At 43.5% G+C, this 26480-nt stretch overlaps 1 protein-coding gene across 1 annotated transcript; it reads right to left on the reverse strand.

The window, feature by feature from the left end:
- On the reverse strand, positions 1-23041 carry rnf115a (ring finger protein 115a). Its single transcript, XM_080769099.1, has 9 exons — positions 22952-23041; positions 16797-16855; positions 13432-13486; positions 11659-12032; positions 10805-10873; positions 9079-9151; positions 5507-5600; positions 4401-4516; positions 1-2375 (listed from the first exon to the last, which is right to left on the reverse strand). The coding sequence occupies exons 1-9, from the start codon at positions 23027-23029 to the stop codon at positions 2259-2261; spliced, it is 1035 nt and encodes a 344-aa protein (XP_080625225.1). The 5' UTR covers positions 23030-23041; the 3' UTR covers positions 1-2258.
- Between the last annotated feature and the right edge of the window lie 3439 nt (positions 23042-26480).

The raw sequence follows: 26480 nt of genomic DNA on the forward strand, positions 1-26480 counted from the left end.
TTTCCTTTTTTCCCCAATTTATTAATACATCATACAGATTTGCTTATATATATATAATATACAGTTTGATAACAAGGGATTTCACATTTCTCCATTCTCAATTCGTTTCCATGTTTTTTTATTATTCTCAAACCCGAAGTTTGTTGAACGTAACGTATTTACATAAAAAAGTGATTAAAAATGCAAAAAAACAAACAAAAAAAAGACAGTCCTTATCAGAGAAATAGAATGACAGAGGGATGCCTTCTGTTCAGAACAATATATACATCAGAGAGACAGAAAGCGATAAGACAACAAAAAAAAATTGGCTGGGTTCCATTTTGAGGTCTCGCTCCCTTCATTACATCCTCTGCATTATCCTCCGTTTAAATCAGAAAAACCAAATCATCCTTATTAAAACGTGATTTGAGGGCTCAGTTCACATGTTCCTTACGTCATTTTTACATTACAAGAATGTCCTACGTCACTTTTATGTTTGCGTCCTCCTTTGGTAAATCCTTGGCTTTCATCTGCATCCCGACATCCGTGCGTTTTATAGGGATGCAAAACAACGGAAAGAAAAGCGTGTGCCGGCGTGTGTGTGTTTGTGTGTGTATGTGTGTGTGTGTGTGTGTGTGGGGGGGGGGGGGGTACAGGCATAGTTTTAATTTAATTTCAGTCACATTTAGTCACCTGGAATGTCTTAGTGTTAGTCTAGTTTTAGTCGACTAAATGTCATAAGATTTTAGTCGACTTTAGTTGACTAAAATGTATTTTGGCGTGCCTTGACGTGGTCGTAATGACTGATTTTACACTTGCTGAAAATAGCCGAGCTACAAGCTCACAACGCGTCGCGATGCGCTGTGAGCTGGTAGATCGGCTATTTTCAGCATGCAACCAAGTGTAAAATGACTTATACTTGTCCACTAGACCCCTTCCTAGCATTTTAGTCTAGTTTTTAGGTGTTGACGAAATTTTCAATACATTTAGTTTTAGTCATCATAGCTTAGTTTCCATTTAGTGTTCGTCAGTGAAAAAAGGTAGTCGACCAGGCTACCACCCGTCCCTCTAGACCAGAAAGCACGATGGCTGTTCCATAAGTTTGCGAGTCTGCGGGCTAATTTGTGTCAATTTGGGGGTCCTTGAAGTATAGAGCTTTGCAGTCCTGCCCCCGACAAGCGGCCCGGAAGAGAATTTATTTTTTCCCCCCATAGACGTTTCAGAAAGTATTTATTTAAAGACCTTGTAAGCCTCGGAACAAAGCCAACTGGCATGGTGACAACTCATGACAACAATAAACAAATGTTTTCAGGTCCGTTTCACTAAAGGACAGAGTGTTTCAGTGGTTCATGTGCGCTGCTACTCTTAGGATCCTGATTTACGGGCTTGACACAATGGCTGGTGGGACTGCGAGCGTGTGTGTGTGTGTGTGTGTGTGTGCGTGCGCGTTAACAAACAGTGTTGCTACAGCAGTGCATTTCAACATGAGGAGGAGGAGGAGGAGGAAGAGGGCGTGTGGTAATGAAGGACGAGGTCTCACCTCAAGAGACACTATCTGGTCTAAATGGGTTTGTAAAAAAAAAGAAAAACAAAATCCTTTTAAACAAGTTAAAACATGAGGCTGCATGAACGAGGGCGTGTGATGTGTGTGTGTGTGTGTGTGTGTGTGTGGGGGGGGGGGGGGGGTGGCGTGTGTGTGTGTGTGTGTGTGAGGGGGGGGTCAGGGGTGGAGCCATAGAGTATATACAGAGTTGCGACATCGAGGGGGCGTGGTTCATGAACTCGCACGAGCCCCATATAGACTCCAATGTATTCAGTAAACTTCCCGTTGTCCCCATTCTCAACAGAAGTCTATTTGTAGAAGAGCCGCCATTGGACTGAAGCCCCGTGAAGTGAACGGAGTTGTCGTAACTCTGTCTACACTCCATGGCTCTCTGGCTCTGACGTGGGGGTGTGTGTGTGTGTGTGTGTGTGGTGGGGGTCTCAGAAGGACCATCTCTCCTGTGTCCGGGGGTCCGTGGAGGGTGTGTGTGTGTGGGGGGGGGGGGGTCTCAGAAGGACCATCTCTCCTGTGTCCGGGGGTCCGTGGAGGGTGGGTGTGTGGGGGGTGGTGGGGGTCTCAGAACCATCTCTCCTGTGTTCAGGGGTCCGTGGAGGGTGTGTGTGTGTGTGTGTGTGGGGGGGTGGTGGGGGACTGAGAACCATCTCTCCTGTGTTCGGGGGTCCGTGCAGGGGGTGTGTGTGTATTTGTGTGTGTGTGTGTGTGTGGGGTGGGGGCCTCAGAAGGACCATCTTTCCTGTGTCCGGGGGTCCGTGGAGGGGGACGGCTCTGACGGAAGCTGACTGCTGCTGTCCTCCCCGTTTAACCCCTTCCTGCACACCGGACACGTGTCGTGCTGAGAGAGAGAGAGAGAGGGAGAGGGGGAGAGGGGGAGGGAAGGGAGAGAGATAGAATTTAAATTAATTCTCCATAATCCTGGGTTCAACAATGGCAGCTACAAAGCTACCATTCATGTTCAATGGAAGCCAGCTTACATGAAACTATATAGACGCCTTGACGAGGTCACACTGATAAGCACCAGCGTGCGCGTTGCGCGCACATACCGGCAGCACAAGAACCCTGCCTCTCATAAGATGCAATGGAGAAGTTCTAGCTGCACTCACGTGTAAAAAATGCAAACTTTCAGATGCCGTTTTTCTCCCAGTGTGTAGGAAGAATGATTAGGACTGTTATTGTGATCTCTCGCCCTTGAAATATATGCAATTCATTGGTTTCTGTTGTGTGTACAACAATAATAGCAATTCAAACCACACCTCCAGTCGCTGTCATAAGAACGGGAGGTGCGTTCATGGTCACGGCAGCAGAGCAAAGAGCAGCTGCTGCTGATGATCCTGCTGATGGGCTGCAGGTGCAGACGCACCTGCAGCCCATCAAGTATAATTCATGCTTCGCCCCACGATGGTGTCGCGCAACGCAGACCTCTACGCTCACAACAGTCGCATCCGCGATGCGATTGTATATCAGCTGTACTGTACAATACTGTTGCGCTTTGATGTATAAATGTCTCCTAGCACATTTTGGGCGGGAACCCCTTTTGGTGTTAGCATTATGCTATGCTTTAGCTATTGAAGAATAGAAACATAGCTTTTTCAGAAAACTGTCGTTTTCAAACAGACATTTTTTTTTATCTGATCTCAAGTCAAAATGGGCTAGGGTGCACCTCAACTAGCCAACACACAGGAGGAGGTTGAATGAACTGAAACCAGCCCAGTCCCAGTCCCAATGTTTGTAAACAAATAATTGGTCTATAAAGCAATACACTTGTGCATCGCAAATTATTTGTATAAATAATACATTATTTGGCGAGTAAAATCTCTCTTTCTGCGACGCAGGCCAGATAAACATAATGTATGCGCAACATGCCGCATGTTGACCAATGGACAGACCGCCTACAAATAATACTTATCACCAGGTGTTGGAAAGTACTGTACTCAAGTACAGTGTTCTTTTTAGGTTTTTTTTTTGTACTTTGTACTTTAATAATTCTATACGCCACTGCATTTTAGAGGCAAATATTGTAATTTTCCTTCACTACCAATTATTTAAGTTACTAATTACTTTGTAGATTTAGATTATTATTACAAAACATAAATCGGCCACCTTTTGGCCCTATACAGTATACAGTTTGCCCAAAATCATCATATATACAGTTAATATGTGCACGTGTGTTTGTTGCGCACAAGTGGTGAAAAACAACCATGCTATTTCCGTGCTCATACCCAGGCACCCACACACAGAGCTCTGTAAGGGTTGCAGATATTTAGAGAGAGAAAGTTGTCCTCACCATTTCCAGCCATAGGGCACTATTATATAGTTATATATTATATACAGTCTGAATAAGTCTGGGCAACTGGTGGCCCGGGGGCCACATGCGGCCCCCACCTTCACTCAATGCGGCCCAGCATGTTAATATCAGAATACTGATACATTATTGATTTCAGCTGTTACAATTCCAAACCCACTTTAATTACTTCATGACTAGTATTAAATGTTTGTCCAATGTAGTTATGTTTACAGTTCATAAAGTTAACATACCTGTAACTTTAACTAAATGCATTTGAAATTCGATATATATCAGGATTCCAATTAAAAAATAGCAAAACAAATTATTCAGGTTTTCAATCCAAATATAGCAAAAATAACCGATCTACAAGCTCAAAACGTGTCGCACCGCGACGCGCTTTGAGCTTGTAGATCGACTATTTTTGCTACAGTGACGTAATATGCAATGTGGCCCTCTGGAGTGAGTGTGTAAATATATTGGCCCTTGCCATCGTCAAAGTTGCCCACCCCTGGTCCGAGTGGAAAAAGTGATTATAAAAAACATGCAGATATTTAGAGAGAGAAAGTTTGTCCTCACCATTTCCAGCCAGGGCACTATACAGTCTGAGTGGAAGAAGTGATTACAAGGCAACTGTCTGACTGCCTCTCCCAGCATGAAGTCCTCCTTACACACAGGACACTCCATACAGCAGTCTGCATGGGAGCGCACGCACACACGCACACACACACACACGCAGACACACACACACACACACGTTTGTATTATACTTCCGAGGACTTCAGAACAGACGGTGGGCCGTAAAAAAAAAAAAAACAGTGCAAGAAATTGCAGAGCTTGTAAATTGGCAAATTGTTTCACTAACTTGCACACAATTATGTATAAATAGACCAACCCCTAAATGTAACCTCCAAATGCCTGATTGTAACCCTATCCCCAATCGAACTCTCAAAAAAACAAAAACGACATTTCTCAACTGAAAGGTTGAGTCTAGTCTTTCAGACTGCTGACTCGACACGTCATTCAATCTGTACGACGTAACAACGACGTACGGCACATTTTCTTTTATTTTTATCCCACGATTTTGTAACCCATTTTTCACCCCTGTGTCAATTATCTAATGTGATCCTGGCCTCTACACACCCTCCGCCAACCTAGTCCCCATATATAGGGGACATGGGGAGAGCAACGGACTTGAACTCATGCTTCCTTCATGCCCGAGTGTCCAAGTTGCTCCTTTACACCTGACAGGGGGGAGTTTCCCTGGTTGGACGTAGCGCGTGGAAGGAACACGTTATTCCAACCAGTTCCTTTCCCCTCCATCAGGCCCCCCGGCTGGCCAGGGGGAGGCAGTTTAGAGACCAGGATTACTGCATGTTTTTTGTGAGGGTACCTACCCTAGGGGACACGGGGAGAACATGCAAAGTCCACACAGAAAGACCCTTTCGCCAACCCCGCCTCGGGTATGGGGCACTGATGACGCGGAGGAGGAAACATGCCGCCAGCACCCACAGCGTCCCGGGCGGGAATCGAACCCAGGACCTTCTAGCTGTGAGGCGACAGCACTACCAACTGTGCCACCGTGCACAGTCGCAATGATGACTTTTAAGTTTAATTTAATGAAGGTTTAAAACGACGTGTGGGCGATGCCGTCAGGTGATGACGGTGAAGACGACGAGACACACCTGCTTGTTCCTGAGAGATGTTGACTGTTGGGAGCGACGAGATCTTGTCCTTCTCTGCTGGAGGAGGACCAGTGTTCTCAAACTGTCCTAGCAACTGAACACACACACACACACACACATACACACACACACACACACACACACACACACACACAGTAATATGCTGTAGTGTCATGCATGTACACGCACGCCCATACAAAATATTATCCAGGCAGTGGCTCAGGAGGTATAGCGCGGACGCTAGGGAACCGGTAGGTTCCCGGATGGATCCCTGTGGACCACCCCAGACTTAAGCCCAAACCACACCAAAGGGTCAGGTCGGGACAAAACGTTTTTTTTTTTTTTTAAGGTTTTGTTTGGGCTTAACCGATTTAGACCCGAGGACGATACAGTCGTTCTCAAACTATTTCATGTCAAGGACCCCCAGAATTATTATGTAATTGGCCGCCGACCCCCATTTGAAAATAATGTTGTTCCTGTGAGCCCCCAGAAGCAAAGATTTGAGTTGAAAACGTTTGCTCTGAAAGAATATATTTAAAGATTTGCACCACATTTTCACGACTTTTCAAAAATAGCAGACCTACAAGCTTGTAGATCTGCTAGTTTTCAATAGCTTAAGTAAAACATATAATGCTTTAAAACACCAAAAGAGGTTCCCGCCCCAAAATGGGTTAAGTGTCGAAGTGTCCTTGAGCAAGACTCTGCACCTTGCATGGTTTCGTCCGGTCAAAACATTGGCGTTCTGATCAAAGCCACGGACAGCTCCCTAGATTCACTGTAAATAAGGAAGATTGACCGCCCGTAAACCAAGGAAGCTTTGAGAAGGAAGATAAGTGGTCACGTGACTGGGCTGCGCCATGACACTTTCATGGACACTTTCATGGGAGCCAAACTACCAGGAAGTTTGGCAGAACGCACTGGAGCCAATGAGAGTGACCAGCTCATGAACAAACATTATTTATCAATGACAGACCTTTTGTAAAGTAATCACTTCTGGAAAATAACAGAAGACATGTAACACATTATTGTCTGCTGTGTTGCTTTTCGATGTGTACACTGTGTATTTTTTTATATAGGTATGGTATCTACTTTCTGAACGTAGTATCGCGAGACTTCCCACCGTTTCCTGTCTGGCAGCCAAATCTCACGATACTTCGGAGCCAGAAACGATACCTGCTGCCGTTTAGATCCTCAGATCAAATTATATACTGTGCACTCTGTGCACATTAGGGTTGGGTGACGATACGAATACATCGTCAATCGCGAATATACGAATCCAATCGCCGATTTTTCGGGACGATTTTTTACCTGTAAAGTGTGAGCAACATGTGAATCAATTTGGGCCAGGAAAGTAGTAACAGCGGCCGGGTGGAAATCCCCTCCTCCCGTTATAATAATGGTATGGTCCGTCCCCGCAGCCGTGATGCCGAGGGAGCCGAGCCGAGGAAGGCTAGTACTGTACTGTAGCAGCCTACATGTTGTTTACGCTCCGGAGTCCAGACCCATGCAGTTTAATAATATACAGTCACAACAGAATGCACACTGCTGTCTCTTGTCTCATCACAATCCCAATGCGCCACCCGTGAAGTCGGGGGGAAAAAAAAAAAACAGGCTGGTAGTGTTAGTAATGTATAGATGAAGTTCAGTGTGTTGAATAAGTAGCTAAACGCTAGCTTAGCGCTTAGCTTAGCGTGTAGCTACTGATTCAACACACTGAACTTCATCTCCGCCTGTAATCCAAGTTATTTTTTTATTGACAACGTGAACGAACCCCGACACCAGCGCTGCAAAAATAGACAGATCTACAAGCTCTCAACGCATAGCGAACGGTGCTGCAGAAACAGGCAGGACGCGATGCCTTGAGAGCCTGTGGTCTGTGGATCAGCAGCAGAATGTGGGCACCCCTCTGAGCCTCCGACGCCGGTGCGCGGAGGCAAGACTTCTCCAGGAGAAGTTACTAGGGCAGGCAGGCTACATGTTGCTGCCTGCGACAAATAACACTGTCACCAGCCAGTGGTTGTGATGTTAGCTTAGCTTGCAGCTGCTTGTCTGTTCCAACTTCACTTCATCTAAACTTATTTCTTATTTTGTTACCCTGGCTGCGCAGTTGTGCTGCAAAAACAGACAGATCTACAAGCTCTCAACACGTAGCGAACAGAGCTGCAAAAACAGGCAGGACGCGGCGCTTTGAGAGCTTGTAGATCTGGCTTTTTTGCGACCTGCAGTGAGCTGTTCTCACTTTACTTTTATGACACGAATAAATCGTCAATCGCCGATTTTCGGACAGAGGATGCGCGATTTAAAAAAATTGGCATATCGCCCAACCTTAGTGCACATCGAAAAGTAAGTGATTAGAAAACAACGTGTGACATGTCTTCTTTCATATCCCTGAACCGATTATATGACAAAGGTCTCAATTGTTCATGAATAATGTTTTTATGAGCTGGTCCAGCAGGCTCCATTCACTGCCATGTATTCATTGCACTTCCGGTGTGAGTTTGGCTCCCATGAAAGTGTCTCTTCCTTCTCAAAGCTTCCTAGCCGTAAACCTAGAAACAGAGGAATGTGCACGGAGGTGCGGCCAGTGCATCTGCGGGAGGTTTGCACATGTGCAGTGTAAACAGGAACTGCGATGGAGTGTTCCAGCAGAGGTGCATGAGAGTTGCTGACCCTGAACTGAAATAATAAGGCATTGTGTATAACAGACTGAAAGATAAAGGACAAGTACATTTACTAAATGTTAATGTTTTTGTATATTTTCTTTTGTGGATGTTCCATGTTCTTTAGTACATGTCAAACTTTTATTTTTGTGAAATGACAAAGGAACATGGATACTGTTCATTCAAGTGCTGTGGATGATGTAAAACATTTGAAAAGGGAAGGGTGACTGCTGTTTAATTCTCAACAGTTCTGGATCTCATTATTTACATCACAAGTTATGAGCTTTCTATCTAGCACCTCTGCTGGGACACTCCGTCATCGCAGTTCCTGTTTACACCGAGCATGTGCAAACCTCCCGCAGGAGGAGGAATGTGCACATTCCTCTTCATTTGTCCTAGCCGTAAACCTAATAAGCTCGTAGCGTGCCACCGAGTGGCGCGCTACGAGCTTGTAGGTCTGCTATTTTTGAAAAATCGTGAAAATGTGGCGCAAATTTGGAATATATATTTGGAATATAACGTTTTTAACTAAAATCTTTGCTTCTGGGGGAGGGGTCCCTCCCTGGAACAACATATTTTCAGATGGGGGTCCGCAGCCAACTACAGATCATTCTGGGGGTCCTTGACATGAAAAAGGTTGAGTACCACTGACATAGAAACATAGGTTTTTTTTCTTTTTTACTTTTAGGATTTAGAAGATTTTTTTTAAAGAATCGTCCTCGGGTACAAATGAGTTAAAGCCGGAATAATTAAAATGAGCATCACAATCATAATTTGTCTGCAATCTCATTTCGGTGAACATAATTTGTGAGAATGGCATCATGAATCCAGAATGAGTATATCGTTGCATGCCTATGACACACACACGTACGTACGTGCACACACACACACGTTTATGGGATTTTTGGGTACCTGTGTTATGACAGCATCTAAACCTCCCTGTCCCCACGCATAGTCCCCTGGATTGGAGTGCAACATCCCCGTCCTGAAAGCGCGCGCGCGCGCGCGCACACACACACACACACACACACACACACACACACACACACACACACACACACACACACACACAGTTATTAGACAGACAGTGTACAAGAGCAGGGCATGTAGCACACAATAACATCCAGAGCGACTGACAGTGAGAGATCATCAGAGCATGAAATCTAGCCCCAGCACGCCAAATGACGTCATGATGGCGTCCTCCGGTGACGTTCAGGACTATAGCCAGGCCAGATCACAGCCCATATGGGGATGATCTTTACGTTCAGGACTAGGCCAGATCACAGCCCATATGGGGATGATCTTTACGTTCAGGACTATAGGCCAGATCACAGCCCATATGGGGATGATCTTTACGTTCAGGACTAGGCCAGATCACAGCCCATATGGGGATGATCTTTTTACGTTCAGGACTAGGCCAGATCACAGCCCATATGGGGATGATCTTCACGTTCAGGACTAGGCCAGATCACAGCCCATATGGGGATGATCTTTACATTCAGGACTAGGCCAGATCACAGCCCATATGGGGATGATCTTTACATTCAGGACTAGGCCAGATCACAGCCCATATGGGGATGATCGCCAGATCACAGCCCATATGGGGATGATCTTTACATTCAGGACTAGGCCAGATCACAGCCCATATGGGGATGATCAGGTGATGTTCTGGGCCAGATGTGACCAGTCTTGGTTTCACTTGACCTGGCCACAATCGAGGCGTCACTAATTTCTCCCCGTGTCCCCTAGGGTAGGTACCCTCACATGTTCTCCCCGTGTCCCTTAGGGTAGGTACCCTCACATGTTCTCCCCGTGTCCCCTAGGGTAGGTACCCTCACTAAAAATATGCAGTAATCCTGGTCTCTAAAACTACCTCCCCCTGGCCAGCCGGGGCGCCTGATGGAGGGGAAAGTCCCAGGATGCAGGGATGGTCTTTTAGATGAGTCCCAAGGTCATTTTATGAGTCCCACTTCAACACAGGAGTCATATTTTGCCATTCTTACAAATTGCAGAATTTAACTCGCATTTCATTGTATATGGTTATAATGGGGTTATATTCATGTAGAAAACAGAAGAAGAAATTATTATAACCAAAACCATAGCAAAATATGCTATGGCCTCTGCTATGACCTCTGCATCCATCCCGTGGATGCAGAGGTCGTTGTTTTATTGCTTCCCTTAACTATAAACTGTGTTTTGGGATGCAAAATGCACCCTATTTTGCCACGATTTTTTTTCAACCCTAAAACATGATCATCAGGTATTATTATAATATAAGGAGGAAGAACTTGTTCCAAAAAGTGTCCAGTATTTGTTAAAATCGTGCTTTTATGTGGACACGCCCACCAGTTCATTAAGTATGCCTGCTTTGCCGGGTGGGTGGTGATGGGTGGTGATCCACCTGAACTGAAGCTGTAGTTGTATGTTAAAGGGGGAGGGGTTAGGGGAGGGGCTGATAGTGTGATGTCAGTATATTACTGTTTATTTCATTGGCCCGTTTGACTGGGAAGAAACCGTAAATAGAAAGTGACTCCAGGGTGTCTAATGAGGTACTGTCACCGCATAGACACATGAAAAACTGGAAAAATACAACAATTGTGGCACTCCCTCTTTAACAGATTAACAATAACCATCTCACCATGAGAGGGGGGGCGAACCAGGAACTCCAGAGTTGGCAAACAGACCAGCGAGAAACTGTTGTACAATCCTGAGAGAGAGAGACAGACGAAACACGCTGTATAAATATCAATGAAAACTAGATAAAGTGCATAGGGCTCCACCAGGGCAGGTCAGGTTGTGGCCTCCTGGTGATTTGAGGAATTTTGTTCCAAAAATGTGTTTTGCAAAACATCCACCTGTTGGTGGCACTATAACAGGCCAATGTGAAAAGGGTGGGAATAATAAGGTTTTAGCAACAAATTGATTCAAAATTGAAGTGTGACTATGGCTAAATACTTCCTATACCTAGATACCAGAAACCGTCTTCCAGTGACATCATCATTCGGCAGATTATTTTTTAAACAAGATATTTTTTACAAAAATGTTTAGATTTTCATTATCGTGAGAACGATGGCTTCCATTTTCGCATTGCAACTTCTCAGGACTAGAAAGCCTGCATTTTCTATTAGCTTGGATTCCCCATCGATGATGTCACTGGAAGACGGTTTCTGAACTGCCCACAGCACTCCTATGAAACACTGAGACTGAGTAGAAACAAATTGCGCCATTTTTTCATGATTATTAGTGAGGACCTATTATATGAAGATAGGTTTTAAAGTGGTGAAGTGGTCCTTTAACCCATTCTGAACGGGAACCCATTTTGGTGTTAGCATCATGTTATGCTTTAGCTATTGAAAAATAGCAGATCTACAAGCTCATAGCGCGCTATGAGCTTGTAGGTCTGCTATTTTTTTTTTATCGAAGAACGACTGACATTTTTAGAATTTGATTTCAGGTCAGAATGGGTTAAGGGCTCATTTTGGCCTCACTCACCCCTCCACGGCCGGCGAGCGGTCCGGTCTGCTGCTGCCGCGGGACCGATACCTCCTCTGGGTGTGGAGGCGAGGCGGGCGGCCGGGCCCCCAGTGCTCCCCTCCTCCTCCTCCTCCTCCGACGCCCCCGCCCAGCTGCAGGCCCCCGAGCGGCGAGCCCAGGCCAGCTGGGACCGACCCCCCGAAGGGCCCTGCTCCACCTCCACCTCCTCCTCCTCCTCCTCCCCCTAGACCCAGACCCCCCACTGACCCCAGGCCGCTCAGACCCCCCAGACCCCCGCCGCCTCCTCCCCCCACGCCGGGGACCCGCGGCTCCGAGTCGGGACTGTCAGCGTCCACCGTGAACGGTCGCTCCACGAACAGGAGGTGCCAGAGCTAGAGGAGGAGGAGGAGGAGACGTGGATTAAAACTAATTTACTGTCACATGGATTCGAGCTAAATAAAACCTCACGACTCGTCCATGTCAATGTTTTTTATATATATATATATATAAGTACAAATCATTAAAAAAAAAAAAAAGTATCACGACTCAAAGGGAATGTTGCTGTATATGTAATGTGTGAAAACAGCGTGAAAGCTGGAAGCCACCAAACATTAGCGCCGTGTGTCCTCCTAGTACACGACTAGGGCTTTAAGCAACTAGTCGGCTATTCAACTAGTCGACTAGTAAATCCACTAGTTGATCTTGTTGGTACTAGTTGACTAGTTGATAATAAAAAGGCCTCAAGATCAGCTCGATTATGGTTATAGTCACCACTCACTCGCCAATGTACACAGTTTTTAAATGTACAAATCACCCCCCCCCCCCCCCCCCCAAAAAAAACAAAACAAAGAAAAACTCTCTTTTTTTTTTTTTACATAATGGGTAGTTAAAACAAATAGTCGACTAGTAAACTAGGCAACTAGTCAACTAGTAAAAATCACTAGAAGTGAAAAGTCCTACTACACACTTATCTATATACATACTGTACTGTGTGTAAAACGATTATGCTTTGGTAGCGATACAGCTAACCAGTTGAAGAAATTGCAGATTGAGGCTTCAGCGTTTGCGCTTATGAAATAGCTTGAGATCATTACGGGTTTTCTTGGAAGACTGAAATAACTAAGAACCGAAAATACCTGTGGCGTGTTGTGAGCTTGTAGATTGGCCCATTTGTGGTGCAGGACACACTTCTAGGGAATGCATGCTATAAACGGCCATATCACAAATGTGATGAGGTCATCGCATTTGTGAAGACGGCAATGGCCGAGTTTTTCGCGCGAAACTAATGCCTGGAATGGGTTCAGAATCATGAATAAGCCCTAGTTTGACACGTCACATGCTACTGAAAGCATAATTCAAAATGTGAAATCTTTGCCTTATAGAGGTTTACAATGGTACCCCAGCGTTCAACCCCTGAAATTACCATGATCCAAAATGTATATAATAAACTATTTTTAATAATGTTATTTGGATGGCCTTACGGATTATTAAAAAAAACCTTCAACGATTGCTAATGCAATTTCCTTTGGGTCGCGCCACCTTTTTTAGCTTAGATTGACTTGCCTAATTGGTAGAGATGTCCCGATACTGTATCGGTATCGGAAAAGTATCGGATCGGCACTTATTTGGTCATATCGGTTCATTATTCTCTGGTATCGGCTACCACAGAACTTGTGGTATCGGGATTGGATCGGAAACGAAAAAAGTATATCGGGACATCCCTACTAATTGGGGTGAAGAGGGGAAAGAGAAGAGATATAAAATACCCCCTGCCAACCATGTGACTCGTACCTCTGCAAACTGTGTAGCCGTGTCATCTAATCCGTTGGCGCCGCCCTCCAGGAGACTGAGGGCAACAACAAGCACAAAGGGTGACAAAACAGCCTCAACCCAGACAAGTGTAGTTAAGACCCGACACCAGATTCTAAATAATTTCTTGTAATATTTTGGAAAAACCTATGTTTCTATGTCAGTAGTTCTCATACTTTTTCATGTCAAGGACCCCCAAAAATATGTGAATTTGATAGCTGTCCCCCCCATCTCAAAATATTTAGTTCCAGGGACCTGTTCGCTCTGAAAGAACATATATACAAAGATTTGCGCCACATTTTCAAAAAAAAATTCTAAAAATAGCAGATCTACAAGCTAAATATATTAACAGTTTAATCAACAAATAAAAACTAGACTAAAATGTTAGGGACTAGTGGACACAAGATCTAGCATTTTATGCTGAGAAATTCTGAAAATTGCATGCTGAAAACAGCAGATCTACAAGCTCGCGACGCGCTGTGAGCTTGTAGATCGGCTATTTTCAGCAAGTGTAAAATCAGTCATTACGACGGCATCAAGGCCCGCCCGAAATTAATTTGAATGGACTAAATCAACTGTCAAACAAGCAACACTAAAACATTCCCGGTGACTAAAATGGGACTAAAACTAAATGAAAACTATTCAAGGGGAGACTATGACTAAAAGTAAAAATCTAAATTTGCTGTCAAAATCAACACTGAGGCCAACGCGAGCCAAGAGAGACGCCACCTAGCGAGCTAAAGCAAGCATGTCGTCGTGCCCAACGTTGCGAACTCCGCTCGAGCCGACTGACTCAGCGCCGGCCGAGGTGCGACCCAATACGCACAGAATCGTTAAAGGGACAGTTCAGATTTTTTTTAACTTAAGCTGTACGAAATACTTGCCATTATTATAGTGGTTGCAACTGTATTAATTGATTGCCAGAGTCCCGTTGACCTATTTCTAAAATATTAGTGCAACTTTCGTTATTTTTTTTACCCCTCTATCACACGGAACTATGTTTTTGTGTCCATATCACTACGCCCAAAAAATTGTTCCATGTGATAGAGGGGTCAAAGTTGAACGAAAGTTGCGCTAATATTTTTGAAATAGGTCAACAATACAAATTACGTTCGTTTTGTGGATTAATTTACTTATACTGCGTGGCCCCAGTGCCAGGGCTCAAGACTAACTTTTTTCACCACCGTCCCGGAACCGCCTCAAAATACAATTTGAACCGTCCCGAAGTAAATGTATACCGTCCCGGGATTTTTTTTTACAAAAAGCACCACTCAAATTGTGAAATTAATAAAATAAAGGTAAACCAAACATACAAGTGTCAAAAATAAGTATATACCAAAGCAAAGTAAATAAAACAAATCAACTTCAAACTAAATAATTGAAGTTAAAACCAACAAGTGTCCCCGGCAGTTACAGTATTCCTATTGTAATAGAAATACAATTAAGCCAAACAAATAATGTACTGCATGTATTGAATACATGCAGTACATTCATTGTTTGGCTTCATGTTTCTTCTGTAGATACACTGATTTAGTCAAAATGCTCCCAGATGAAAAATAGGGCTTGGTTAAAAATGTTAATCGAATTAATCAGAGGCTTTGTAATTAATTAATCTAAATTAATCACATTTTAATCGCATATCAATATTCGACCTGAGAACCTTTCAAATGGATTTTGTTATTTTGGTGTAGGCTACTTGATCAAGACCAACAGATAACGTGCAGCAATGCAGGTATATTAATACTCAAATGTCTATTACATGGTTGGCATGAGAAAACAAATAAAAACAACTTTATTAGGGGGAATACTAAGACGAAGGATCAATAAATAATAATAATAAATACAATCAATAAAAACTGTGGAATGAGAGCGTTTTGGTTTTGGGGTGTGCATTCCACAGTGTTGGGGCAGCAATTCCAGAACAATCTGAGCATTAGAAAACATCTGTTGCTTCAGATGATTATATACCAACATATTATTTAATGTCGACGCCAGCTAGCAAGCCTAGCATGGAAGCTAACGTTAAACGTTGGTGTAGTGTAAGCCCCATGTCCATATGGAACCTTTCTGTGCCACACAACCATGGTCTTATCCACGCTTCCAACCGATAGTTTTTCAATCTAAATGTCTCATCCACGGGGCAAAAGCAATATAATTCCTATGATTCCGTTGGGTGAATGTAGTGTGTGCGTTGTTGTTGTTGTCAACGGGAGGCATACTATAGTTTGGTCCGACAGAGCATTGGTTGACGGCACGGCAAATTCTCATGCTGCTCATGGCTGCACACGAAATGCGCATTTTCAGTGTAAAAATTCCTCTCGTCCCGAAACCGTCCCGGATGAGATACATTTACGTCCCAAATAGATATTTTACAGTCCCCGGGACGTCGGGACGCCGTTAATCTTGAGCCCTGCCCAGTGCCCCCCACAACATGACCGGAACTACTTAATATTGACCAACACCAGAGCAGAACTCCCACCACGGAACTCGGGAAATAAATTAATACAGTTGCAACCACTATATTAATGGCAAAAAATCTGAACTATCCCTTTAAGTCACGTTGTGGGGAGTGCGTTCGCCAGAGATGCTCCGATCAATCGGCCAACCAAACGGGCGATATTCACTCCAAATGAATGGATCCGTAATTTACCCTCCACATCTGTGATCGGCAATTCACCCTTATCTGGAGAAACCAATCTTTTATACCAGGGGTGCATACTTAGTTTAGACTAGTCATTGGTTAGACATGGGTTAAGGTTAGGTTTAGGTGTGCTGCCCCGTGGGAGGTTAGGTTTAGGGTGAGGGTTTGAGATTGTAGTTGTAGGACTAATGACTGGTCTAACCAATGACTAGTCTTAACCAAAAACTGTCTTGCCCACTCCCTTACATTTTATACGCAGTGGGCAAGACAATTTAATCAGAATTGTTATTAGAAGGCTGTCATTCCATGTATATCTGAATAACAATAAAACGTGCGTGTGGCTTCAGTGTTTGTGTGCAGTTTAATGTTTTCCATTGTCAGCCTGTGATTCTAAGCTTTACTTACACCATAGTTGTGTTCGATAAATAAGAGAGCAATTTTTTTAACCCATTCTGGGCGGAAACCCCTTTCGGTGTTTTAAGCATTTTTAGCTATTGAAAAATAGCAGATCTACAAGCTCTTATCTACAAGCTTGTAGGTTGTAGGTCTGCTAAAAATCGTGAAAATGTGGCGCAAAGTTTGCAAAGTCCACTGTCATTGTACTAAGAGATTCAGTCCTAGCGGTTGGTCGCGTTTCATGGAAAGTGTTGCCTTCGTTTTCTGCTCCGTTGTCTGTCAGAAGGATCAGAGGTCAGTCAGTTCTCACCTGGAGTCTTCTGTTACTTCCTCTATGAAGCCCGAGTCACATCTGGGACAAATGTATTCCTGGGAAGAGAGGAAGAGGTTGCTGACATTAGGCAGGCTCGGCAGGCAGATCTGAACAGGGAACGCATATGAGAAGGTGTCCGACAGTCATAATAGAGGGTATGCGCATGCATAAAGTGCGCATACCCAGGCAGATCGAGTGGCAAATCGAGTGACAAAGTGAATTTATTGTTGTTTGAAGTCATGCAATGCAATCAAATAGGACTTTTCTGTTTGGATGTATGGGCTGCGAGAAATTAGTTTTTTGCCATACAGTAGGCATTCCCGCATAACTTCCGGGTATGATGATGATGATGTCACGCGCATACCGCACATGTGGACCACCGTGATTGGGAGCCTGTCATTGGATTATTTATCTTTTTTTTTCATGTCATAAGGAAGCAGGGAATCATAGCTTCAAATTGACATATTGGTTGTTCAGTGTGACCCACCAGTTTTGGAGATATGGCTTATAGAGTAATGTCATGCATTAGTTGAGAAAACGGGCTTGAAAGGTTCACTTCTGTGGACTCTAACATTACACCTAGCTACATGTTTGTGAAGAGTCTGCCTGTGCTATGAATTCATTTTGGATAACAAATAAGTTCAATTTTTCTCCTGGTGGAGATACAGACTCTCAGTCAAATCTGATCACACGTGTGTCTCCGGTTATGCAGCCGACTCAGAGTCTCAGAGTTACTTATGGTGGTCCTTGAAATAAAGAAGAAACACCGCCGGTATTGTCATTGTAAAGCAGACGTTTCCGGTTCCGGAAACGGTTTCAAATGTGATGGATCCCCATTCCCCACCCCTATCTAGCGTGTAAAAACTAAATATGAAGAGACATCTTTCTGCGTTTTTTTTTCTCATAAAAGCCATAGCTTCTGTTGTCCGTTTGTGGTAGCGTTATTGAGCGGTATTGCAGCTCTTCATAGCCCAAACAGATACATGCATAGACACATAGGGACACACGAAGCCAGTCATTGGCACGTGGCACACCGCTCAAAACTGCGTTGAACAGCGTTTGTTGACCACGTCCACCAAGTGTCACTGTTGTCACTGCAGCCTAACACACACAGGCCAGGTAGCTTGTGTACAGTACAGTACAGTTCCACATTTGCATTTCCACTTTGTTTACAATGTCCGCCATTGTTGATTTTCCAAGCTGGCATGGAATGGAAACAACCCTGGTTTTATCTAGCATCAGTATTATAATGACTCAAATATTAAATAATCTGAATATCACCACCTCAGGACATTGTGGTATTGCAGCTAAAACTGCTTTCAAAGTCCAGAAAGAAATGACAAGGACTGGTTATATCAGAGTGGTGATTGAGGCTCAAACCATTAGAAATAACTTTGAGGGACATAGACAATATGATATTAAATATTAAAAACTGTTTTAAAATGCATGTTATTTCTGCTTCAAGTAGCTTTGTGTGTTGCTGCCTGGCTGGGTCTGAGCACGAAAATAGCATTTGGTTGGTTTTCAAACCCAAGTGTCACTGTTTTGCAGCCTAATACACACATACATACATATTAACTGTATATATGATGAATTCAGGTGTATCAGTACAGTAGAGGGACCCTGGGGACCTGTCATTTCTCAACCGTTTCGGACAGGGGGCGGCTCGCCGGAAACGGCCCGGTCCCCTGGGCGCGTTCCTGGGGGTCTGGATGTTCCGGGACCCCCATACGGACTTCACTTACTTCACAGTTCACACGGGTGTGATTATTTTTACCTTCCTACATACCAACCGCTATTTGAACTATTTTAAAAGGTTTTTCAAAATAGTAAAAAACAAAAGTTTAGGGATAAGAGGTATGGGGTGGCACGAGATATATGCCTACGTTTGTTTCCTGTGAATGAAAGATATGGAAGGTATGCCACCTTCTGGAAACCTGGGGTTACAGTCAGTGATGTGATTAGCTCAAGCATTTGTGATCAGGGTTTTCGCGTAATAATTATGACCGGCCTAGAGAGTAGTGACAGATTTAGACAGAAGTGTTGCATTCACGGGACGTGAGAGGGAGGCATGCCTCAGCAGCACTGATACCTGGAGAGCAGGCAGGCAGGTTTAACTACAATATCTGACACAGTAGGTTAGCCTGGCTGGCCTACTGACACACACACGTGTGTGTGTGTGTGTGTGTGTGTGTGTGTGTGTGTGTGTGTAGCTCTCTCACACTCCCACACAAACAGACGTACACAGACTATGCACATTGCACACACGCACCAACACTCACAGGTTCCCACATTTTTTTGCTTGAGACCCAAAAGATAAATTTGCTGTCGCCCAAGGACCCATCCTTAACCATTTGTTTTCTAATTCATTGACTTCACACAATTACGGAAATCATGAAAATGTTTTGAAATAATGTAAAACTAAAGGGACCCATGTTTGGGAAACAGTGGTATCTAACATACACTTTCTCACGACACACACACATACACGCGCACACACGCCAGAACTAGGGATACATCATTGTCTAAGCAACACCAAACAATCTAATTTCTACACAGACAAGACGAAAACTTGAATGACCGTAAAGTGAAACTGGAAGAGGACAACTTTAAAACAGAAAGTACCATCATCATCATCTCACTTTCAATTTAAGAACGAAACTAAAATCATACTACAGTTAAAGGTATACTAGTTATGTGACTAGTATGTGTCATGTATGATGTATGTGAAACAGACTACAGATAGATGAATATTATTATGGCATGATGATAGTGTATGTTATATTTACTGTACAGATTACTGAATATCAATACTTCTGTCCCTCAGGGTCTGATCACCCATCTCTCTCTCTCTCTCACACACACACACACACACACACACACACACACACACACACACACACACACTTTGCAACTCTAGATGTTTTCATAAAATGGGATGAATCTAGAATTGCAATACCCCATTGACTCCCCATTCATCCAATTTGCTTTTACGATCTGCTTGTATTAAACAACGTGGGGTGCATACTTAGTTTAGACTAGTTATTGGTTAGACATGGGTTAAGGTTAGGTTTAGGTGTGCTGCCCCATGGGAGGTTAGGTTTAGGGTGAGGGTTTGAGATAGGTTACAGTTGTAGGACTAATGACTGGTCCAACCAATGACAAGTCTAAACCAAAAACAGTCTAAACTAAGTAGTGCACCAAACAACGTTAAACTTACCAACATTGCAGCTCTAGGCCAAGCTTGAATTATCCTCTTTCAATCTGCCGAGCTTTTGTTTCATAAAAATCCACATAGACATGTTATGAGCTACTTTCTGTCAAGACATTCTGTGCAGGTGAGTGTTGGAGTTTGGAAGCACTCGTTTTTATTAACGGGTCGCACTTCTGCCTCCTGCATTATGTGCAAATTTGAAACAGGTGGTACGCAGGGCCGTTAAGTGACTTGCGACGAGTGCTTCCAAACTCCAACACTTAGAAAAATAATCACCTGCAGAGAATGTCTTGACAGATAGCTCATAACATGTCTACGGTGGATCTTTATGAAACAAACGCTTGGCAGATTGAAAGAGGATAATTCAAGCTTGGCCTAGAGCTGCTATGTTGGTGAGTTTAACGTTGTTTAATACAAGCGTTTTTTCAGAGAGTTTCTCCATTGGTTTTCAAAAGACCGCATCCAGTGTGCAACCACCTTTACAGTGTGGCGGTCCCTCTACTGTACTGTACTGTACTGTACTGTACTGTACTGTACTGTACTGTACTGTACTGTGTACTGTACTGATACACCTGAAATCATCATCGTCATCATATATACAATTAATATGTATGTGTGTTAGTGTGAAACCAAATGCTATTTTCGTGCTCAGACCCAGGCAGACAGCCACACACAAAGCTACTTAAGTGGTTGCACCACTTAAAAAAAATCTATAGTTGCAAATTCTCACACACACCAGTGTTGTTTTCGTCAGGACTGACGATAACGTAAATGACGACGTCAACGCCCCTTTTTCCAGGACTAAGACGGACTAAAACTAAATACACTCAAATAATTCGGGACAAGACTGACGCTGACGAGCTAATTAGCTCTGTTTGACGCGATGACGATGACGAGACGTGTTTGTGTTATCGCTGACAAGACGAGGGTAGACGAACATGTTAGTGGATTGACGAACAAAGTTTTAAATGCATGAAAATGTTCGCCAATAATGTCACTGCTCTCGCCTCTAGTCTATCCTCCTTTCCTTGTTGGTCACGCCCATCTGCATGCATGCACATTGCATACACACACACACACACACACACACACACCCCGTCCCATTTCGACTCCGTGTTTTCTTCAGACAATAACATCACCAGACTGGGGGAAGCCAAGCCGCTGCAGATCACTTTGCTTGTCCCCGTGGATTGGAAATAGAATTTAAAAGGCTATCCGATGATAGCGTGGATTACAGCACACTTGTGTGCAATTATTCAACAAAGAATTCACATATCACCGCGCCTCGTCAAGACTCCAGTATCGGCTCAATGCGAAACATGTTGCACCTAGCCTAGCCTGGAAGCTAACGTCAATCAACAACAGTAGCTCTGGTCGATAGCGTAGTTAGGACTCAGGAGTTCTATGGTACTTAATTTGATCCTTTCCCCTCACTCACACCCGCGGAAGTGCAGGCTGTGCAGCCCCTCGTTTTTAACATAAAAAAATATGTGAAAGCCTACTTTCCTCCTTCTAACACTATGGATCAGAGCTAATGTTATTCCAACTCCCAGTAGCAGTTCAAGTACCCGACCAGATGACATGGTTTCTAATTCTAACTAAACGGTTATGGCCAAATAAAATGTAAAATCTCCTATGGCTGTTACTGTATGTCCACGGAAGAAACACAGAGGTGTTTTCTTATGGTCAACTCATGTCACATATTTGCTGCACCAATTGAAGCCCCCCCCACCAACCCTGTGGAATGCATACCCCAAAACTCTCAGAGACATGCCCCCACCATCCAAAACCTTCAATATTACTTTCCCCAGATATTTATTTTTATTTACTTAGTGTTTTTCCTTTAATAAAGTTGTTTTTGCATTTATCATGTCCCCCTTGTAAAGCATTTTTGGGTACTCAGAAAAGCTCTATATAAATTATTAATTTTGAGATATTATTACTACAAAAACAATGTTTTATTGCTTAAACTTATGTATTCACTATTCATTGATTCACTAGTATACCAAAATCCATAAAAAAAAGGGCTCTCACAGTTCTTGGGTCAAATAATGATATGCGATTAAAATGCGATTAATCGAGATGAATTAACTACAAAGCCTCTGATTAATTAGATTTTTTTTTAATCGAGTCCCAGCTCTAATTAATACCTGTACGCTATAGACATTTTATTGAAAGACATTTTAAAAAAATTGACAAACTGGACTAAAACCTTTTACTAAAATGACTAAAACTGACTAAAACCCTTAGGAGTTTCCGTCGACTAAAACTATCAAGGATAGAAATGACTAAGACTGACTAAGACTAATTAAGCATTTTTCCAAATGACTAAGACTGACTAAGACTAATTAAGCATTTTTCCAAAAGACTAAGACTGACTAAATCTAAAAAATGCCTGCCAAAAACAACACTGACACACACACACACACACACACACACAAACACAAACAGATGAATAAAGAGGACATGCACGTCTCGTGTTAGCAGCTGCAACGCTACTACTAGTACAGTTACCACCATGTACGTGTGTTGTGTTTACATACAGTACGATACAGCTGGCTGTCAAATGCCAACTTTCTAAAACAGACCCCAGCCAGCGAGAGAGAGACCCCTGCACGGACAATAACAAGCCACACTCCTCACACTGCGGGTTCTATCTGGACATGTAGACTGGAATGTAGCGTGTTTAAAAAGCAACCACATAACAACAACAACATCTAAATAGACAAGAACAAAACAGCAGACAGAGCAAGACAGACAGGCCCCTGTATATGTATATGTAGCTATAGCTGCTACACAGCTACGGCTAGCGAGCTAGCGTCTCTAGCTAAGCGACAGAAACCCGGTGTTATCCTACCCCCCGGCCGTGCCGGACGGAGCTGACAGCCAGCCCCGACTAAACGGCGAAGGAAACCCCTTGAAAGCAGAGCAGACTGACCGGCAGTTTGGGGCTGACTTCTCCCTTACAGCAGTGGCAGAAGAAGCGATGCGGGGAAACCGCTGCAGCCTCCGCCATCTTGGATTCTCTCCTCCTCCTCAACCCCCTCCCCCCCGAGCTGACGGAGGTCACGTGACCCTCCCTCCCTTCCTTCCTTCCTTCCTTCCTTGCTCGTCCACTTTGCCAAGTGTTGCCAGGTTGTGAGACTGAAACAAGCAACCTACCAAAACAAGACCAAAAGAAGCAACTTTGATTGATTGATTGATTGATTGATTGATTGATTGATTGATTGATTGATTGATTGATTGATTGAAGTATTTATTAACAGTTTGCAGAATTACAGTACATTTCAAGCACAACTCAATACAAAACTGACACCATAAAGCATTACACTTTGTTTACAACAGGGTCCACCCTTTTCAATTCATCAGAACATTTAGAGACGTACAAATAGACACTTCTATACCGGTAATCAAAAACAGGAAATCATGGTAAAAGGAGGTAAAATGGGAAGAAAAAAAATATATGGGAAGAGGGGTCAGGGGGTGGGGCCGAATAAAAGTCAGTTCGGCTCTGTAGAGCCTACAATGTGACGTCATTTGAGGTTCGGGGTCCGGTGGGTACCGTCATAAAGTCGGCTCTTCGGTGCTACTGAAAATTTCTGACGAGCCGAAATCATTTTGGCGCTACAGCGCCAAAACAGCGGTAAAATAGGAGTAGGCCTATGAATCGGCCCTTATAATGACTCTCAACTATTCATTTAGATATTTTTATTTCACAGTGTGTAGAGTGGGTAGGCATATATACATTTCAAACGAAAGCACAAGTCAATACCAAAACTTTGTTTACACCATAGGATAAAGCACTCACACTTGTTTACAACATAGGGTCCACCTGCCATTTTCAATTCATCAGAACATTTATAGAGACGTACAAATATAATGTACTTCTATAATAAAACATTAAATCGTCATATAAAGAAAGTATTTAAAAAAGGGTAAAACATGTACAGTATGGGGGAAATGGTGGGGGCGGGGACTCCGACTTTAATTATTAACGTGGCCAGAGTCAACTTGTCAAGTCAAGGGATCATTTTGACCGTTTTTTTTTTAAATTATCTTCAGAAGGTTCCCCTTCCATGACCATCATCATGACCATTCCATCATCTCAGAAATGTTTGACATCTGAAACATTTTCTAAATATGAATTTACCCCATTCTGTATACGGGAACCCCTTTTGGTGTTTGAAGCATTATGTTATACTTTAGCTATTGAAAAATAGCAGACCTACAAGCTCATAGCTCACGCGCTACAAGCTTGTAGGTCTGCTATTTTTGAAGAATCGTAAAAATGTAGGGCAGCAGATGTTTGAATATATATTCTTTCAGAGCGAACATTTTTAACTCAAATCTTTGCTTCTGGGGGGGGTCCCTGGAAACTACATATTTTCAGATGGGCGTCGGCGGCCAATTACATATAATCTTGGGGGTCCCTGACATGAACGACTGACATAGCAACATGAGGTTTTTCAGAAAACTGTTATGATTTAGAAGACATTTGTAGAATCGTTCCCAGGTCAAAATGGGTTAAGCACATGCTATATTCTGTTACTTTTTACTTCAGTCATGCTAGTGAAAAGTAAAAGGGTATATAGTTCGCCCAAAAAACGACTTGTTTTCTAATTACACACCCTATATGAAGCCTTGAATTCATGGATATTTCTGGTTGTTGTCGCATTCCTGTTCCAATCATTTGATCCAATCATCGGGCAGTATAGGAGACAATGTCGGTCTTCAAAATATTTGTCGTAGGAATACGACAAAAAACAAACCAACTGAACTCCTGTGCAAAGTAAAGTGTGAAATATTTTGGAAACATTAAAGAGTTATTCATAGTCTGGATTTTCGGTGGTGAGGTGACCACCGAACTACAACATGTCACGAGCCGTGGCGGCGGTGAAGAGCAAACCGCCGCCCCAGCCCTTCTCTCTGTTTTTACTCACCACCGCTCAACGTTATTTCAGCTCCGGTGCAGGTCACCTCACCACCGGAGCGGTGGTCACCCCACCACCGAAAATCCAGACTATATGAATGAGCCTATGGAAACACAAATCTGGTGCGGCCCACAAATTATAATTTTAGATAGGGGTCCGTCCGTGCCCAGGGTTCGATTCCCGCCGGGGACGCTGTCGCTGTGGTGTGGGTGCTGGGGGCATGTTCTCTCCTCCGTGTGATCAGTGCCCATACCATATGGTGTGGTTGGTGAAAGTCCCTTTCTGTGTGGAGTTTGCATGTTCTCCCCATGTCCCCTATAGGCCTAGGGTAATTGACCTATAGCTAAGCCCTTCCCCAAACTGCTATGGTCCAATCACAGATAAGCGTAACATGGGTTAGACAAACCTCTCCACCAATAGTTTTCCTATATGATAAAACATTGTTTTATAAAATAAATGTCACGCACATATTTTTCCAGTGCACATACAGCAGGCCTTGTTGATGGATTTGGAAGAGATTTTGAAGGTCTGGTTCCAAAAATTAACCAGTTTAATGTGTAAAATCAAATACATTGGAACGAATGAGCCCGGCTGGAAAGTGTCCAAGTGGGAGTGTCTAAGTGGGAGAAGGTGGGGCTTTGCTGAGGTGAATTAGTAAGTAAAGTATGAGTACCCTCACAAAAAATGCAGTAATGCAGTAATCCTGGTCTCTATATACTGCCTTCCACTGGCCAGCCGGGGCGCCTGCGGGAAAGGAACTTGGAATAACGTGTTCCTTCCACACGCTACATCCTACCGGATAAACTCCCCCTTATAGTGTCAGGCGATAAGAAGCAGCCTGCTCACTCCTCATGCATTGAAGGAAGCATGAGCTAAGTCCGGGGCTCTCCCCACATTGGTAGAGGGAGAGTAGTGCCCAGGATTACAGCTTCTATAGGGTAGGCAATTGGCAACGCCACCGGGTAAAGATGGCTTTAAAAAAATAAAAAATAAAATAAAAATAAAACCACAACATGCAAACTACCAATATTTGCAAGTGACCTTACAGAAAAACAAACGACTTCACCACTTTTCAACCTATGTATAATATAATTGGTCCTCACTAATGATCATGATAAAATAGCAAAAATAAATCTACTCGTCTGTGTCTCATATAGGAGGGCTGCCTGTGGGCAGTTAAAACAACCCGTCCACCAGTGACATCATCGATGGGGAATCCAAGCTAATAGAAACAGCAGGCTTTCTATTCCTGAAAAGTTGCAATGCGAAAATGGAAGCCATCGTTCTCACGATAATACAAATCTAATATTTCTTTTATTTTTTGTATCTTGTTTAAAAAAAAACAAAAAAAGGTTTCTGAACTGCCCACAGCCAGCTTCCTATAAAATGCATGTACATCAAAGTGCAATTCAATCAATCAGTCGCTTATAGTAAGCAGACATGGCAACCCTGCCTCCTTGCCCGCAGCTGGAGCGTCATATGTCCCGGCATGCAGCGCGCGGTGTGTTGTGTGTTCCTTCGTCGCTTGTGTGTGAT

Source organism: Protomyctophum bolini (genome assembly GCF_963924005.1).
Source record: "Protomyctophum bolini genome assembly, chromosome: 7".
Lineage (NCBI taxonomy): Eukaryota > Metazoa > Chordata > Actinopteri > Myctophiformes > Myctophidae > Protomyctophum > Protomyctophum bolini.